The 17622-nt window shown below is 57.8% G+C and overlaps 2 protein-coding genes across 9 annotated transcripts; one reads left to right on the top strand and one right to left on the bottom strand.

Moving 5' to 3' along the window:
• Positions 1 to 681: 681 nt before the first annotated feature.
• On the bottom strand, positions 682 to 17395 carry ZBTB4 (zinc finger and BTB domain containing 4). Of its 8 annotated transcripts, none has more exons than XM_058283586.2 (5): positions 12915 to 13337; positions 10866 to 11161; positions 7485 to 7555; positions 5905 to 6980; positions 682 to 5239 (listed from the first exon to the last, which is right to left on the bottom strand). In XM_058283586.2, exons 4-5 carry the CDS (start codon positions 6969 to 6971, stop codon positions 3301 to 3303), a joined length of 3006 nt encoding a protein of 1001 aa, XP_058139569.1. In that variant the 5' UTR covers positions 6972 to 6980; positions 7485 to 7555; positions 10866 to 11161; positions 12915 to 13337; the 3' UTR covers positions 682 to 3300. The 8 variants fall into 8 exon arrangements, with proteins under 8 accessions (XP_058139569.1, XP_004468778.1, XP_071066439.1 ...); XM_004468721.5 differs by having other exon boundaries at positions 13126 to 13337; XM_071210338.1 differs by lacking the exons at positions 10866 to 11161; positions 12915 to 13337 and adding an exon at positions 17247 to 17395.
• On the top strand, positions 14482 to 17524 carry SLC35G6 (solute carrier family 35 member G6). Its single transcript, XM_058283592.2, has 2 exons — positions 14482 to 14946; positions 15424 to 17524. Exons 1-2 carry the CDS (start codon positions 14944 to 14946, stop codon positions 16435 to 16437), a joined length of 1017 nt encoding a protein of 338 aa, XP_058139575.1. The 5' UTR covers positions 14482 to 14943; the 3' UTR covers positions 16438 to 17524.
• The last annotated feature ends 98 nt before the right edge of the window (positions 17525 to 17622 follow it).

Raw genomic sequence — 17622 nt, 5'->3', positions numbered from 1 at the left:
ATGTTGTATGCCTGCAGTTTTTAACTGGCTACCTTTTAAAATTTGGATTTCTGGTTTGCCTTGAAAAAACTTAAAAAACCGTAATAACACCAGGCTGAGGCCCCCTCTTGACAGCAACCTGCTAGATCTGATTAGTGCCTGCCCTCTCTGGTCAATGCATTTGCCTCAGAATTCCTCAGAGCCCCTGCCTGCCTGGCCAGCTTCTCTCATTTTACCTGTCCACCCTTCCTAACAATAGAAAAGGTGCAGGTGAGGGAAGGGGGCAAGGAGTTGAAATCAATGGGAAGGCTAGGAATGGAAAGAGACAGGCCACTGCCTCCCCTTTGGCCATCACACGTTTTGTGCCTCAGTTTTTCATCCTGGGAGAAGGGTTGGACCAGTTTAAGGCACAGCCCTTCTGGGACACAGATCTTGTGGCCAATGGCTGTGCACAACTGTGTGAACTGAACTCATGTTTCTGTCGGGAGCTTGGCCCAAGGCAGCTTGATCCTAGAGCCTGCAGGGAACAGCACTGAAGGGCAGCAGGCCCTCGTGCCTACTCAACTGCTGGAAGTTGTCCTAAGGGAGCGAATAGGGCTCTAACACCCAGGGAGCCCCATGGGACAAGACTAGCATGTCCCTGTCCCCCAGACCCACCAGCCACGCAAATAATTGCACCTGGCACCCCACTGCGGAGCACAGTCTGTTTGTCTTGTTGGTTTATTGGCCTAGAGTTGGACACACACACAAATGCGGAGATAAATATCACTCAGTTTCTCTAAGTCTGGGTCCTCACTACGTGTAGAGCTAGTCTGTAGAATTCTAAACCTCACGAGCTGTGGCACAGAACCAGTGGCCTTCCCACTCCACCATCACCCCTCTTCCCAGGAAACATGGGGAGAGAGCACAGACTGACAAGACTTGAGAATTTCCAAAAGATGAAATAGCCAAATCCCATGTTTCCAACATCTGAAATTCACAATATCCAAGTCCCCCAGCTCAGATACATATATTTTTAATATCCACTTCGCCACAATTTCATTAGTTACCCAGAACCACCAAATTCAGGAAACTATTTTCCTAAATCGTGTTTTCAAAAAATAAATGTTTACAATCTTAGTTGTCCCAAAATAACCATGGTTTCGGAATTTTGACCCATTCTGAAATTCGGATTTCCCCGATCCATACTCAACCCCTCCCAACTCCTGTGCCCTTTTTTTGCCTCAGAGTACAGGCTGAGGATATAGGGGACCAGGGTCACACCCACCCCTGCCTCCAGGCCTTCCTCAGTCTCTCTTGTGGTTCCGCTGTATATATATATTATATATATATAATATATATATAATTTGTGTGTTGATATATATATGTATTCTTTATTATGTATTTTTTCGCAGTTTTTCTAAAGTGCCAGAAACAAGATTTGTGGGACTTTTTTAGTGATTTTTTTTTTTCATTTTTCCCAGTTTTAAACGTTTTTTCCCCCCTTAAAAAAATTGGAACTTGGTACATTCAGTAGGAAACTCTTCACTTGGGCTGTGGCCAAGACCAAGAAAAGTGCAAAGAGACAGGGGGGGAATGAAGGAGTGACACTCCTCCATGGTCAACATTTAGGGAGCCTGTCACAAACCTTCTCCCCCTTCCTATATGATGGGAGGGGATGAGGAGGCAGGATGCTCCTGTCCCTCCCCCAGACTCGCCTCCCCACCAGAAGCCATGATCTTGCCCTCCCCACTGATCTGAGAAGGCAGCCATCTTGGCCCCAGAACACAGTAGCTGGGGAAAAGGCTGCCATTTCCACAACAGCAACTTTTTCCCTTTTTAAAATGCACTCCTCTAATTCCCATTGGTCAAATGTGCTCCCCCAAACTGGCTCTCCCCTTGTAAGCTGTTTTTTTTGGTGTGTGTGGGGCGGTGGTAATAAGTGTTCATCCAATCAAGGGGGAGGCTCAGTTTTCAAAGAAGACAGGAGCAAACATTTCTTCATCTCCCCCACTGGAAGGAAATACAGGGACCCCTGACCAGGGTAAACTAGTGCAAATTGGGGATTAGGGACTATTTTAGAGTCCCCGCACCCCTTCCCTAGGCTAGGATCTTTGGGTGTGGGGAACTGAGTCAAAGATGGGGTGTAAGGTGCTATTTTGGAAGGAAAGTTGATGGGGGGTACCCCAAAGCCCACCAGGCAAGTCTGATGGCTCCCCACAAGCCATCTGGAGTGACTGGTGAGGGGAGTGACACTGGGGAAGGTGGGGGTAAAGATAAGGATGGGAGGTCATGTGCAAATCTTAGGCTCACCCACCCATCCAACCCCCATCATTTTTCTGGCTATTTGGTCTAGTCTGGGAGAAACCATCAGGAAAAAAACAGGAAGGAAGTAGATTCCTTTCCCCATCTCATGTGGAGCTCCTCCCTCCTGGCCTCCAAATCTGGTTTGGCCCAGAAGAGGCCATATGTAGAGGCAGTAAGAGGTGTGATCTACTCACCTCTTTTGCCTTGGAAGAATCTGGGGCTCACCTGATTTGGCGGTCAAGACAGGGCCAACACTGGTGCTGCCTGGGCTGGGAAAGTGCTCAGTCATGAAACAGAGGGGTAGCCCTCCTCCCAACACCTGTTTGACCTGGAATGGAAGAGGCCATCTCCATGTCCAGGAGTATGGGGAGCAATATGGAAGATCCAAAGGCATGGAAGCCCAGGAAGGCATGGCATCTTAGCGCAAAGGAAGCAGGGACATAGAAACCCACCCTGGGAAAAATGGGATCCAAAGCCATGCTCCCAGGTTGGTGGGGGCGGGTATCACAATGGTCTGGTCCAGGCCCTGGGCCACGCCACCCTCTCAGCTGGGGTGGGGTGGGGAGAAGAAACAGAATGGAATGTGCTAGGAGGCATCTGGGGAAGGGTTGTAGGGGAAGAGAAAGCTTCAGAACAAGGGGTGATCATTGGAAAAAGATGGTTTCCCCCTAGGTTTACGAATCAGCGGGGGGTAGGGTTAGACATTCAGAGTTGGTGGGGGCCGTGAGTAGAGATTCATATAAGTATATTGCTCAGTTGCCCCAAGGGCTGAAGAAGGGATGGGGACTGCCCCTGCCCCTCATGGAGGCCATTTCCTGGAGAATTGAGAGGGGAACCATCCAAGAGCCCTTCCCAGGAGATGGGAAAACTACAATCTCACACAAAGCAGCCTGACCCCTGAGCTCCAGGGACCCCCAAGTCCCTGCACAAGAGTGTGGAGGGGCTCCCAAGGGGCAGGGAGGCCAGGGTGCTTGTAGTGGTGGTGGGGTTCAGGGAGGGTAGCATGTGGAGAAAGGGGGGAACTGGCCCCAGAGCTCACCCCACATCTCCCTTCTGGGTTCTCTCAATTCCTGCCCTTTCCCCTTCTCCCTTAGGGGGCACTGGTGGAGGGAGAGTTGGCGGGGCTGGGGGCGGGGGTGTAGGGGGTGCTCCTTGAGGATTCACTGCGTAGCCAAAGACCCCTGGTAGGAAGGGAAGGGCTCCTCCCCCCTTCTCATCAGGTAGGACCATGTTGAGAGCAACAGGGAGAGCGGCCAGGTTGCTAAAGTTGTAAGGGTAGGCGGCAAGGAGCTGAGGGCCATAGACAAGGGGATAGGGCTCAGGGTAGAAGGTGACTTTGGCAGCCCCCATCCCCTCCATTCGGTCCCCCTCCCCAGACCCCACCGGCCCCTCGCTTCCAGGTTTCCCCCTGCCACCGCCAGGTTCCCGGCCGCTCCCAATCAGGGCCAGTGGAAATTCTTGCACAGGGGGGTATGCGTAGCTGCCTGCTCCTGGCACCATGGGGGGCTCCTTGCCCCCGGAGATGACAGGGTCCTGGAGGGAGGCGGGCTCCGAAGCCTCTTCGGCAGCAGCGCTCCCGCCACCTGCTTCCCCACTGGATGAGGAGACTTGCATCTCTTGGGGGGCCTCCTCTTTGACATCCCCAGGCCTGGTGCCGGCGTTGCCCTTGGAGTAGGCAATGACAGGTGTGGGGGTGCCCCCAGGCCGCTCGGCGGCATGCCTCTGCCCGTGGCGGCTCAGGGCAGCTGCCGTCTTGCACACCTTGGCGCAGTGAGGACAGGCGAAGCGGGTGGAAGGCCTGCGTCCAGCCCGGGAGCTGTGGGAGCCCCCACTGTGGGCCTCCTGGTGCTTTCGCAGCTTCCTGGGGGTGGCGAATGTCTGGGCACAGTCCCCACAGCGGTGCCTCCGCTCGCCACGGGCACGCCCCGCCGGGCCCTCCGCCGCTGGGGAGTCCTCCCAGCTCCTCCGTTCCAGCTTCTGTCTCCAGCGTGGGGGCCGGCGGCCTCTGGGCACCCCACCGCCCCCGCCGCCACCGGCAGCTCCAGCCTTGCGCTTGGGCTTGTACGAGTAGTAGGGCCTCCACAGCTGATCTTCCCCCCCAGCCTTGGATTCCTCCTCCTCCTCCTCCTCCTCCTCCTCTTCGTCGTCGTCGTCCTCCTCCTCACTCTCCTCCACCTCCTCTCCGCTCAGCTCCCCAGGACGCAAGTCAGTTTCTGAGATGCGGCGCTTGACGATGGCTTCCTCCCCGATCCGCACGGTGATCTGACACAGGGGGGGAGGCGCCTGCAGCTGTGAGGGGCCCCGGCCAGGCCCTGCAGGGGGGGCCCCGCCCCCGCCAACCCCACCAACTGGCTTGGCTGTGTACGTCAGAGTCCTCCCAGCCCGTGGATTCCGGCCCTTGCTTTCCTCTGCAGCCGTGGCTGGCCCCGCTGCCGTGGCCGGGCTGACTGCCGGGGCTGAACTGATTGGTGTGGTGGTCGGCTCGGGGGGAGGAGGTGGGTACTCACGTTTCTTGGGGGGCCTTGGGGGAGCAGTGTAAGTGATGACTGAGGCAGCCTGGCTCCCTGCTGTGCTGGCCGGCCCACCCCCAGCACCACCACTGCTACTGCCCCCGTGGACGATGACAGAGGGGGCTGGGTGGGCAAAAGTGATGACAGAGGGCGGGGGGCCAGGCTCTGGGGCAGGTGGGGGTCTGGGTGGTGAGCTGGCTGGCATTGCTGCAGGGGCTGGCGTGTCGAGGCTTGGAGACATGGGGGCCTCGGGGGCGCCCTGGCTGTAGGTCTTGTAGGGCCGCTTGGCTGCCCGCATGGGGAGTAGACGGTACAGCTTGAGGGTGTTGAGCTTGGGCTTATAGCCTCCATTGGGTGTCTTCTCACTGGCTAGGAGGCCCGGGCTAATGCCATGGAAGGCTCGCTGGTGGGTCTTCAGGTTGTAATAAGTGACAAAGGTCTCCCAGCAGAAGATGCACTGGTACCTGGGCCAGGACAGCAAGGAACAGGGCAGGAAGAGAGCCACTTAAGTCGGGGCCTCAGCATCCCAGAGCCTGTACTGCCCCCACTCAGACCTTTTCCTCGGGCAGCCATCTGCTCGCCCCCATCTCCTCCCTGCTGCTTTTCTCACCCTGTCAGCCTCAGGAGCCCTCACTTGGGCTCCCACCGGCTGGGAGACTCTAGGCCTCCAGTTGTTTTCTGTGAACTGGGAACCATCACACACCCTGCCTAAGGCCCAGAGCTTTCTTCTGAAGCACAAATGACTGAATGGGGAAACGTCTTATGAACAGGGACACAGCACAGAAATACAAGGTACTGTTTGAATATCATAACTATTGGCAGACATGCCCGAGCTCCCCAGTCCTTTCCTGTGAGGGCAACTTTCTTTCCTTTTCTGCCTTCTCCACAGCGCTGAGCCAGGTCCTAGCCCGAGGAGGTGCTAATATACATCAGCTGAAGGCACTGGTGGCTGGAGGGAGACAGAGGGGGGAGTGAGGGTGGGCAGGTGAGCAGGGACCAGTGGGTAAGCCAGTAGGTGGGCGGGGGAGCAGGCCAGTCTCTGCTCTGACTTCCTCAGCTCCCTAGGGCCCCTCCCTGGACCTTGTGGTCCCTGGGCCCCACTACCCCTCCGGCTGGTCTGGGCGCTCACCTGCGCTCCCCGGTGTGCCACACCTCGTGCTTGGTGCGGTACTCAGCCAGGGCGAACACCTTCTCGCAGTAGCGGCAGGGGTATTTCCTCCGCCACGAGTGGACGTTGCTGTGCCGCTTCAGGCTCGATAGGGTCACATAGGAACGCTCACAGGCTGCACACACGTACAGCACGTGGCCACCCACCACTTTCACCACGTGCTCAGGGCCGCCGCGGAAGCCCACTGGTGGGGGCAAGGCCGACGCATCCACTCCTGCAGGTCCACCAGGGCCAGAGCCCCCGGCCCCCAGCCCTGCAGCTCCCCGAGTGCTGGCCCCTCGACGGCACTGGGCCTCATGGGTCTGCAGCCGCTTGGGATGGATGAAGCTTTTCCCACACTGGGGGCAGGGGAGGGGCCGCCGGGACAAGGGGGGCTGTGCGTCAGGGGCCTGGGCCTCAGCTCCGTCGCCCTCCCACTCCCCAGCTGGCCTAGGCCCAGGGCCGAAGCTGTCCTCTTCAGACTGCGAGGTGGCCATGGGGGTGGGGGCAGGAGGTCCCCAGGCATCGCCTCCCTCCCCCAGGCCCTGCAGGCGGGAGATGCCCAGGCGCCGCCCCAGAGCTCCGATCTCAGCCACAGCTGCACCGTCCCCCCCGCCACCAGGCAATGCAAGCCGGGCACTATAGATGAAGTTGAGGACATCAGAGAAGGCGGCCGCCGGGACCCCCGGCAGCTCCAGGACCCGGGGTGGGGATGACGCAGGGGGTGAAGCTGGAGGGGGAGAGGAGGAAAAGGAAGAGGAGGAGGAGGAGGAAGTGGAGGAGGAGGCGGCGGTTGTAGCAGCTGCGGTGGTGGCAGGGTTGGGGGCCGAGCCCCCAGTCACTGGTGGGAGGGGCAGTGGGGCTGAGGTGAGCAAGGCCTCTCTGAAGAAGGGGCTGGAAGCAGCCAGCACGCTGCGGTGAGCAGGGAACTTGGTGTCTCCGGCTATGAGGGTGACGTCACAGAAGAGGCCACGGAGCCGCTGCTCATTGAGCTGGCGCAGCACAGCGGGGGCGTGGGATGGATCCGTCACCTCTGCAGGGGGGGGCATGGCGCCAGCCTAGACGGGGGAGAAGAGGCCAGAGTAGAAAGGGACCAGGAGGACAGGGGGGGGGGGGGGGGAGGTCTTGGCGGCAGGGAGGGCACTGGGGAGTGTGTCAGAGGCCAGGCAGAGGGCAGGCCTCCACGTCCGGGAAGGTGAGCTGGGAGGATGGGAGGACGCTGGTCAGTGACCAGTGGAATCTCTTCAGGTCACACAAGTCACGGATTAACCCTTAGCCACCCAAGTCTGGCCAGTGTCCAAGGCTAGTATGCCGATCAGTTCGTCTGGGGCTGAAAGTGCCCTGAGATATCTCAGGTCACGGCAAAGGTCAAGGGCACATGACCTTCAGAGTCACGGGTTGGGAAGTGAGGAATGGAAACCCTCTCGCTGGAAGGAAGAAGCCCCCACACCTCCTGAGAACCATTTCACAGGACTCCCCAGCCGAGACAAAATGGCTGCCCTGGCTGGCCTGCAGCCTGCGGCCCAGTTTTCCCTGCCTGCAGCCCTCTCGGCCCCTCTCACCTGAGAGCACAGCCAACATGGAGTAGAGGGGGGTGTGGCTCAGCGAGTCCCTTCTGCTGGGTCTCTTCTTTCTGTGAAGAAATAGAAACCATGTCAGGGGAAGCTTCCATGAGGAGGAGGCAGGGAGGGTGTCGTCAGGAAGGGAAGCGGGATGGAAGGGACCCCAGGAAAGGGGCTCGGAGAAGGCACTGGGGCTGCTATGCAGAGGCTGATCCTTCCCTGTATGGGGTGCCTCAGTCAGGCAGTGTGCAGTAAGGCCTAGGAGGTGACACAATTTGTTGCAAAGCCTCAAATTACTGGCCCCCAAGAAGTACAGCAACAAGATAATTTGCAAATTCCCAATTCACCAACGGCCAGACTCAAAACAAGACACCAAGGCATAGTTCAATCCCATAGGGCCAGGAAGGCCTGTCAGATGACTCTCAAGTCCCTTCAGCCCAATCTTCAGGGCTCAAAGGAAATAATAGATTTGCATGTTACCTTTCATCACAATGGCCTCATTTACATATCAAACTAGATTTGCATGAGCTTTTTTAATGGACCAAGCTGCTAGACAGTCAAATGAGGAGAGGGCCTCCTCACATCATCCCCCCATCCCCAGAATCAGAGAGGGTGCCAGGTGACCATCTAAGACCACAGACTCACACTCAGGCACCAGCTTGCTCCAGGCCCCAGAGGACACTGGAAAGGCCACCAGACCGTAGTGAGGAGCCTGAGGACTCTCACTTGTGGGGGTGAGGAATGGAACCCCACCTCAATCCTGCTGGCTCATCCAAGAGGAGTAGCCGGCATCCCGCATGAGAGCTGGGCCCATCACCAGCCCCCAAAGCACCTCATAACCACCTGTCCCTGTGAGCACTGCCAGGGCCATGGTTCCCATTTTTCAGGTGCAGATCTGAGTTTCAGAGATTCACAGTGACTGACTCCAAGTCACACAGTGCTAAGAATAACAGGTAGGGCCTGTCGATTCAAGCCTGCAGACCTGAGAGCGGAGCGGCAGGCCCTCTGTGCTGCCTGGAAGCTCTCTCTTTGGGGTCATCCTTCCAAATGCCCTGGGTCACGTGTATCCTCAGACAGAGGTGTCCTGCATCATGAGTTCCTCACTCAATTCCCACCCCCCACAAATGTTCGTTTCTCACTTCCCATTCATATTATCTGGACTAAAAAGCCCCCTGCCCCCATTCCCCAAAAGACTGCTTTGTCTCTTCTGCTGGCTAGGAAGAGGAAAGGTGATCAGCATGGTAGTATTCAAAAGTCTAGGTCAGGAATCCTGGGGAGAGGCCCCATTTGCTGGGCCGCCCACTCCCTTCCATAACAGTACCATGGCCCCCTGGAACCCTCCAGATTCAAGCTTTCACTACCCTACGAGGCAGCAGTTAGCTCCCCTACATTCAGATGACAGACCAAAGGCTCAGAGACATTAGGGAGCTGGTCCAAGGATATGTAACCAGTTAGTAGTGGGGTGGCATCTGACCCCAGAACAGCTCTGGTTCCAGAGCCTGTGTTCCTGATGACTGTACCACATGTCATGCCCAATACAGGCCCCACCAGGGCCCCCACTGGCCCCTTCAGAGCCTTTGGGAAAATTAGATAAAGGGCCCTTTCCTCCTAGAGGTAGCAGCCCCTGCACACGTGAGCAAAACAAATGTTCCATTCCAGCTCCCATTCGCCCCCTTGGCGAGGCCTGCCAACCTGCACAACTATCACAGCAGGCTTGGTGCCACCCACATGGCTGGGTGCTGAATGCTTAGGTACCCCAACAAGCCAGTCAGCGCTTCTTAGAACCCTGGGGATCTAAAGCTGATTGGCCCTTAAAAATCATGACCTTTGCTGCTGTCATTTATGAAATACTTAGGTGCCAAGTATGATGCATCACATCATTTGAACATTTGCAATGACCATAGTGAGGCAAGAGCTAATATCAAATCTATTTTGTAGGTGAGGAAACTGAGGTTTAGAGAAATTACATACTCTAATTCCTCACTTTCGGATTGAGGGTATTTAGGGGTGGGGTGATTTGCCCAGGATCTCACTGTTAACCAAGACTGTGCTTAACCCTGCTTTCTAGAGAGTTCACTGGCCCCACTGTTGAAAGGATAAAATGAGCTAATAACTGGCAGTACCTAGAAGAGGGCCTGGCATGCAGTAAGTGCTCAATAAGTGCTGGCTTTTAGTATCTTGGAACTCAGTCCCAGAAAACAGTGGAGGGAAATGGTGAAGAGGCAGAAATCAGGCTTCACGCTAGGTTTGGTGGCTCTGTGGTGTTCTCTCCTCTTGACTGGCAGTGTAACCTTTGGGGTGCCACTGAGGTGGGAGTCTGAGCGGTGCCCCAGATAGGCTCCACCTCTTGCTTTTCCCTCTGCCTGGAATGTGCTTTCCTCCAGATAACCTCCTGCTTTGTCGCCCTACCTCCTTTAAAACTAGATTCAAAGCCTTCCTTAGCTGACCCCCTCCTACTACCTTACTTTTGTTTTCCCCTTGGCACTTAGTAAAACATATTGTTCATTTCTCTCTAGAATGTAAGCTGGGGGGAGGGGGCAGAGATTTTTATCTGCTTTGTTCACTGTTGTATCTTCAGTCCTTAGAACAATTCCTGGCACCTAATAGGAGGTAGAAGAATTTGGGGTGAATGAATAAGCCTGCCACTTTAACCTGCCTTGCGTCTGTCCCCCCTCTGGTCGAGGTAGCCAGGAGCTGGGGAACGATGGCTGCAACTCAACCACTTCTGCAGCACTCAGTTGGCCCGATTCACTTCCAGGGGTTTGAAACCTAAAATAGGCACTTATATCATCCCAATTTTCTAGAAGGGGAAACTGAGGCTCAGAGAGGGATATACCTTGCCCAAGGTCACACAGCTCGTAAGCAACAGAGTCAACATTCACACCCGGGCCCTTCTGGGCCCAGGTGCTGAATCTTTCCCCTGTGCCGATCCTGTCCTGAAGGGGCCTGTGGCCGGCCAGCTGGTTACATAAATCACCACGCAAGGCCTCACGTGCTAAGTGCTAAATGTGTCATGTCTGACTCCACCCTTTCTCTCGCTCCCCACATCCAGTCACCAAGTCTGGTCAAATCTACAGCCAAGCTTCTTGGGAAGGGCTCTGGAAGTCTTCTCGCTGACCCCCACGTCTGGCCCTCAAGCACTTGCATGGCCAAAGCCTCTCAGCTGACCCCCTGCCTCTAGTCTTACTTGCTTCCATCCAGCCCTCCTCCCACTGAGCAGTCAGCATCCCCAACGGCAGCTCAGGCGGTACGGCTCCTACGCTCGGAAACCTCTGCTGGGTCCCACCAACCCCAGAATAAAGCTCAAATCCCCCAGCCAAGCACTCAAGGGTTCGGGTCTAGCTCCAGCCTTCCTTTCTAATCCTGCCTTATGATACTCACCCTTCAAGTCCCCAGGGTGCTGTCCAAGTTCAACATGCCCGGAGAAATGCCCTTTCCCCAGCCTCTTCTCAAAATCCCTCCAGAACGTGAAGCTCTAACTCAAATGGCACCTCCTGCTTGGCTCTCTGGGACCCACGGGACACGGAGTACTCTATCTTCCCTTCCCCCAGCTCATCGACATTTTGTGCCCCTGTGGCCAGCTCCCCGCGTTATACAGCAGCACGTATTTAGGCTCTCATTGCCTTCTCGTTCAGTCCTCTGAAATGAATGGGTGCAGATGCTGAGTTCTGTAGAAGCTGGGGGGAAGTATGGGAGAGAGTATGGAAAGACAGCAGAGTACAGTGGTGATGAGCACAGGATCCAAACCTACTGCCTGGGTTCAAATCCAGCTCCCGCTTACTAGCTAAATGACTTTGGGCAGATTGTTTAACTTCTCCCTTGGGAAAAAACGTGATTACAGTGCCTACTTCCACAGGGCTGTTGTGAGGCCCAAATAAGCGCTCAGAGGTAAAGGCACTCAGAACTGTGCCTGTGCAGAGGAAGTGCTAAATAAGCATTTGTCGCTACTATTATCAGCAAAGCCCCAAAAGGGGATCCTCGGTGCTAACAGAGGGCCAACAGTGGCCGGCCCAGGTGTAGCCCCAAAGTGTAGCTACTTTCCAGGTACATTCCTCATGCACTACTTCCAATCCTGTTGGGTGATGGGTAGGCCAGGTAAATGGTCCCATTTTTCAGGTGAGGAACTGAGGTTCACCCAGGGCAAGTGCCATCTGCTAGACTCAGTTCTCATCTAAGGCTCCTCCTCTTCCACCGGCCCCCCGCATGCACCTGTTGTGCAGGCCTCACACAGCGGCCAGAGCCCCCTCCCCCCACCATGCAGGAGGGCCCAGCCGCAGCGACCCCCCTTTCACATACATCCTCCAGGCCAGGCCAGGTGCACACACACACGCAGCAGCAGGGCCCAGGCCCCAAAGGTGAGGAAAACCTGTTCTGAGGAATCTGCCTAGCAAGCAAATTCCCTTCCCAGACCCCTCCACGGTCACAGGAGCGCAGCCTGGAGTGCGTCAGAGGTGGGGGGTGGGGGGAGGAGACTGAAAACTTCGCGTTTCTTTTTTCCATTTTAGCGCCAAGAGTCATACACCCGGCCTTGACATAAACATGGCCAAGGAGCCACAGTTCTGTCCAAGCCCACTTCCTTGCAGCCGGCCTGGCCTCTCCTCCCGCTGACCCTGACACAGTGGGCGGGCAGGCGCTGAGGGGCAAGCACGCAGACCCTGCACAAAGGCTGGTGGGGCCACTCAGACAACACCCGGGCCTCCGGCTGCCGCCCTTGCTCGGCCCCATATTTATCTCCCTGCCTTTCCCATAACACATCCCCACGCAGCCCTACACCAGCACCACTTCAACCCAGAAGCCAGGCACGCACGCACGGCTCGGGGTTGGCTTCTGGGGGCTGAGGCCCCCACTGCCCTTGTCACGCCACCTCCCTCCCCACAAGTGTTTTCTGACCAGCTTGCCTCCCAGTCCAGCAGCCCAGACAGGCTCCCACAGACGACGTCACAAAAGAATCCCATAGAGAATGTTGCAAACACACAACCTTCCCCTCGCTCTCAGCTGCCCACAGTCCCATAAACACAAGCTGCACATTCCACCCAGAGCCCCTCACACCAGTGGTAGCCAACCCGCACGCACCCAAGACACACCCTGGGGTTTCTCACCCCGACGCACGATCCACGGGATCTGAATTCTAGACGTGCACCCCCCATGCAACTAGCTCCTCACACAGCACCCAAACCATCCAGCGGCCTGGCCTGGCCTCGAATGGACCACACCTCAGCAGGGCCACAGAAATGGAACCCAGACATGACACCTTCCGACTCAAAGATACACAACCGCCCCTCCAAATGGGCACATACACCCTGCGTCCGGGTGCCCTCCGCAACATACACACCAGGCCAGCTATGCAGAAAACAGCCGTTCACAAATCGCTCATACGTGTAACACCGGACACATACGTGCAAGAAACACAAGCTCTAGTGGAAAACATACCTTAAACCCCACATCTAACAAACTCCGCACTCTCGGCATATTTGTGCCATGCTTCAAATGCTCATCTGTCACCCAAATTCACAGGACCACACTGGTAATTCTGCCCCACAACACTAGACACTCTTGCCTTTCTGCCCCCATAGCCCAGGGTGGGCCCTACCGGGACCCCCCGCTGCCAGACCAGCAAACGGTGGTGCCCAGGAGGGTTTACCTTGCCCCGCAACACAGCAAGGAGACACACAATCTCCAGGACTCACAGCCACAACCTTGCCCCGACGGCGCGGCGGCTCCGGGGTTCCTGCTCCCCTGCGCACCCCGCACACCCCAACTCTGGGGCGCTCGGCGGCCCACCCCTCCCCCTCTCTGCCTGGCTCCTACGCCATCGCCCTCCCAGCAGCTTGCAGCGCCTGCCCGGGCTCACACCCGCCCCACCCCACCCCCAACCTGCCCCACGGGGGGAGGGCGACATTAGGCTGCAGAATTAACCCTTCAAAGTGTGCGTGTGGGGTGAGCGCGGCCCCTCCCACGGTCCCAGGCGATTGCGCGCTCCCCCCGCCCCGCCGCCGCCCGACCGGACGCCACACCAGGGCCCCCTTAGTCGCCCCCCAGCGCCGTGCGCGCCTGGGGGCGGGGCCAGGCCCAGCCCCCGACCCCGGAGCCCCCAGGTCAACCCCAATAGGGAGCTGGCGGGGCGCGGGGCGCGCCGCGGGCCCCCGCGGCGCCGGGCAGCGAGGAGGGGGCCCGGCAGTTGGCTCCGGTCCGCCCTAGTCCTGCCCGGCTCGCCCCGGGGCCCACCTGACTGCGATGGCGCCGAGTCCGCCAGGCCCGGCTCATCACCGTGGCCGCCCCCGGCCGCTCCGGCTTCGCCCGCCTCCAGCTCCGGCTCCGGCTCCGGCCCCGGCCCCCCCAGCGCCCGGCCCCGGCCCGGCCCCGCCGCCGCCGCCGCCGCCGCCGCTGACATCATCGGCTCCCCCCGCCCCGGTCCTACCCCCACCCCCACCCCCGGAAACAGTCCCCCCCCAGCGCCGCCGCCGCCGCCGAGAGGAGGCCGGCGTAGCGCAGCCGACACACGGCTCCCGGCTCCAGGCGAGCGCGCCCGACGGCCTTTGCGGGACCGACCCTGGGAAGGGGACGCGCCGCGCCAGCGGGTGGGCACCCAGCGGGGCGCAGGCCGGGCTGCAGCCCCGCGCAGGGGCGCACGACCACCCACTACCTGGGAAGAGGGCCCCTTCTGCCCCCCACACTTTCGCCACAGCACGCCCTTCACTCTGCGGGACTCACACACCCTCTCCGGGCACACACAACATGGCAGGCTCACAATCAGGCCCAGTGGAACCCACAGATCCGGGGTCAGCACACTCACAGGGCAGCCCCTGGACACCGCACATGCTCGCTGAACGTGCAGGCCCCGGGCAAGAAAGGCCCAAGTGCTACGGTACAGAGCACATCAGTGACCAACAGCAACAGAAGCAGAAGAGCAGGCAGCTTGGTGTTTTGTCCCCATGAGCCCGGATGTCCACATTCTATATACTTGGGTGTAAATGCAGAGGCCTTGGCTTGGGCCTCCTGGGACAGCACCATCGAAACACCCGGTGGAAGTATACACAGAAGAAACATTCCTAAAACTCCAGGAACCCCAGAGACTCCTCCCTGGTGTTGGAAAACTTGAAACTCAGGAGACAGAGGAGCTAGCCCTTGGAGCCTGATTCTTTGAAACCTTTCTGAAACAAGGCAACACATAAATAAATTTAAAACCAAAGAAGTCTCATTGCAGAGCTAGTTGTAAAGAGACAAAAAGAATTTGACAGACTTTGGACTCATGGATATTATGCAGGACAAGCAGAGTTGGAAACAATGAGAAAATAGGTCCATCCCCACTCGGAGGTTCTGGGGAAGAGCCCACCCCCACCCCTACCTGAGGGAGATTCTAGGGAAGAACCCCCACCCCCACCCCAACAGGTCACAATGGCTGGAGCTCTGAAGGGCTCAGGGCCCCTGAGCCAGGAGGAGAGGAGGGAATCCAAGAAAGATGGTGAGTGTCAGGGTCAAGGGGGGGACGTAGGGCAACACTACCTCCCTATAGCTTCTGGCTGCTCCCCTCTCCCTCCTCCCTGAATGTGCCAGCTGTCCTAGAGACACCCACAAATGAAATCCATAATGGTGTACCCACATGTCCCTGGAACCTGTGACATCACACACCCAGCCAGCCTCTGAGGCCGCCTCCTCTTCTTCAAACCAACAGAGCATCCCTGGGTCCTCTTTTCTCCTCCCAGGAACAACTCCCAGAGAAGCACGCTGCTCCAGGACCTCTCATTCCCTGCTTCCTGGTGTAGAGGCTCAAGGTCCTTATCCATCTTTCAGGCCCTTTCTAGTTCCCAAGAGTTCCTAAGCAAGAGAACCTGTCTCCCTCCTGAACCACAGGGTCCTGGACCCCAGCCTGGCAACTGCCCTGAGCCAGGTCCCCCAGGCTGTGGCTGCCCTCACGCCCAAGCTCCTTTTTCCCTAACAGGCTGGCAGTCACCCCTACTTCAACCTGCCCGACTTCACCCAGCCATCGCCACCCTCCACTCCGTCGAGCCTCCCCTCGAACCAGCGCTTCCGGCCCTCCGATGCCACCAAGGGCCTACTCGTGGCCTTGCTGGGTGGGGGCCTGCCCGCCGGCTTCGTGGGTCCTTTCTCCCGTATGGCTTACCAGACTTCCCATTTGCCCTCACTGGAGCTGCTCATCTGTCGATGCCTCTTCCATCTCCCCATTGGCCTACTACTTAAACTGCGTGGCGACCCACTGTTGGGACCTCCTGATGTCCGGGGCCGGGCCTGCCTCCACGCCATGCTCAACGTCCTCAGCATTGGATGCGCTTACAGTGCAGTTCAGGTGGTGCCTGCCGGCAACGCTGCCACCGTTCGCAAAGGCTCTTCCACCGTCTGCTCTGCTCTTCTCGCCCTATGTCTTGAGAGCCAGGGTCTCAGCGGCTATGACTGGTGTGGCCTGTTGGGCAGCACCTTGGGACTAATCATCATTGTAGGACCTGGGCTAGGGACACTGCAGGAGGGGACCACGGGCCTCTACACTGCCCTGGGCTACGTGCTGGCTTTCCTGGGTGGCCTGGCCCTATCCCTGGGGCTTTTGGTGTATCGCTCCCTGGACTTCCCATCCTGTCTACCAACAGTGGCCTTCCTGTTTGGCTTGGTGGGGCTGGTGGCCTCCATACCGGGGCTTTTGGTGCTGCAGACCCCCGTGCTGCCCAAAGACCCTCTGAGTTGGAGCTGCGTGGGGGCAGTGGGGATCCTCGCCCTGGTCTCCTTCGTGTGCGTTAGCTATGCGGTCACCAAGGCCCACCCTGCCCTGGTATGTGCCGTCCTGCACTCTGAGGTGGTGGTGGCCCTGATGCTGCAGTATTACGTGCTCTATGAGACTGTGGCACCTTCTGACATCATGGGGGCAGGGGTCGTATTGGGCAGCATTGCCATTATCACCGCCCAGAACCTCAGCTGTGAGAGGGAGGGCCATGTGGAGGAATGAGATGGCACTGGAGAGCTTGGGGGTTGGGGGGGGGGCAGGGGAAATAGAAGGAGAGACTGCAGTTCCTACATGGGAAAACAAGTGAATGAAAGAGAGCTGATGGAGAAGAGGGACACCCCTCAGAGTCAAGGGATACTCGGCGACTTGGGGGAGAGGGACTACCTGGGGGACCTGGAACAAGCCTAAAGGGAAGAACCAAGGGGCGAGGTTCTGGGGAGGTCAAAAGGGCTGAGGCTTTGCGGGAGGAAGCAGAGCAGGTCGTGGGCCATGGGGAAGATGGCTCTCAGCAACAGAGGGGTGTCTGGGGCTGGAACAGAGCCAGGCAGCTACACTGGGGGAGGGGAATGTGACTTTTTCCCTGAGAGACAGTTTCTTTTCCTCGTGGCTGTACCCCCCCCCCCTTGGGGTGCTGACGTGACACTGACATCAAACAAGGATCACTCTGAATGTGTCTCTGCAGTTGGTGTCATCTCTGCTTGGAGGGAGAGTGGAAGTCCTACATGGCTCTTATTGGAGAATTCCTTGGGCTCCTCCCTCCCCCCCACCCCAAAATCTTATTTTTGAAGTATTCCAGAGGGGGGAGGATTTACTAATGTTCAGATTCCTTGACCCTGAATCCTTCAGGACTTTCGTGTCCCGCCCCATAGCTAATCTGCTTTTCCCGGATTGTCGCGGTCTCGTGATCTCTCCCGGACAGTAGCCGGCCTCCTTCCGGAGCAGGCGTCCGAGGTGAGGCCTCTTCGAGCGGATCAGGCCTGGGATCCAGGGACAAGGCTCCGGACAGCGCTCCATTAGAGGCAAGGACGTACCCACCCATCCCCGGAGGCCGCTCGACAAATATCGGCTACTTCCGGACAAGCAACTGGCCTCGCCATCTTGGTGTCTTCATGTATATTCAGCGCGAGACTGCATATTCATGACCAAGGACGGCCCTCCAGCACTCCCCCCGCGCGAACCCACTCGGGAGGCCCCGACCGGCCCCGCCTCCTTTATTACCGATTCGCAGAATAGACCATTTTCCACGAGGGGGGGGTTGTTTGCTGAAGGTGAAACCATACTCCAAACGAATAAAAGAGGTCTAAATTTACCCTCGGTTCTTCAAACCTTAAACTTCAGTGTGGGTGCGGGAGGGGGCCGCGAGGGGAGGCGGCGGGATTAAAAAAATTCCTTTCCCCCAGTCATTAC

The sequence above is a fragment of the Dasypus novemcinctus genome, chromosome 21 (assembly GCF_030445035.2).
Source record: "Dasypus novemcinctus isolate mDasNov1 chromosome 21, mDasNov1.1.hap2, whole genome shotgun sequence".
NCBI classification, from domain to species: Eukaryota; Metazoa; Chordata; class Mammalia; order Cingulata; family Dasypodidae; genus Dasypus; species Dasypus novemcinctus.
Note: the sequence above shows the minus strand (reverse complement) of the source record. Positions and strands in the feature narration are given on the sequence as shown.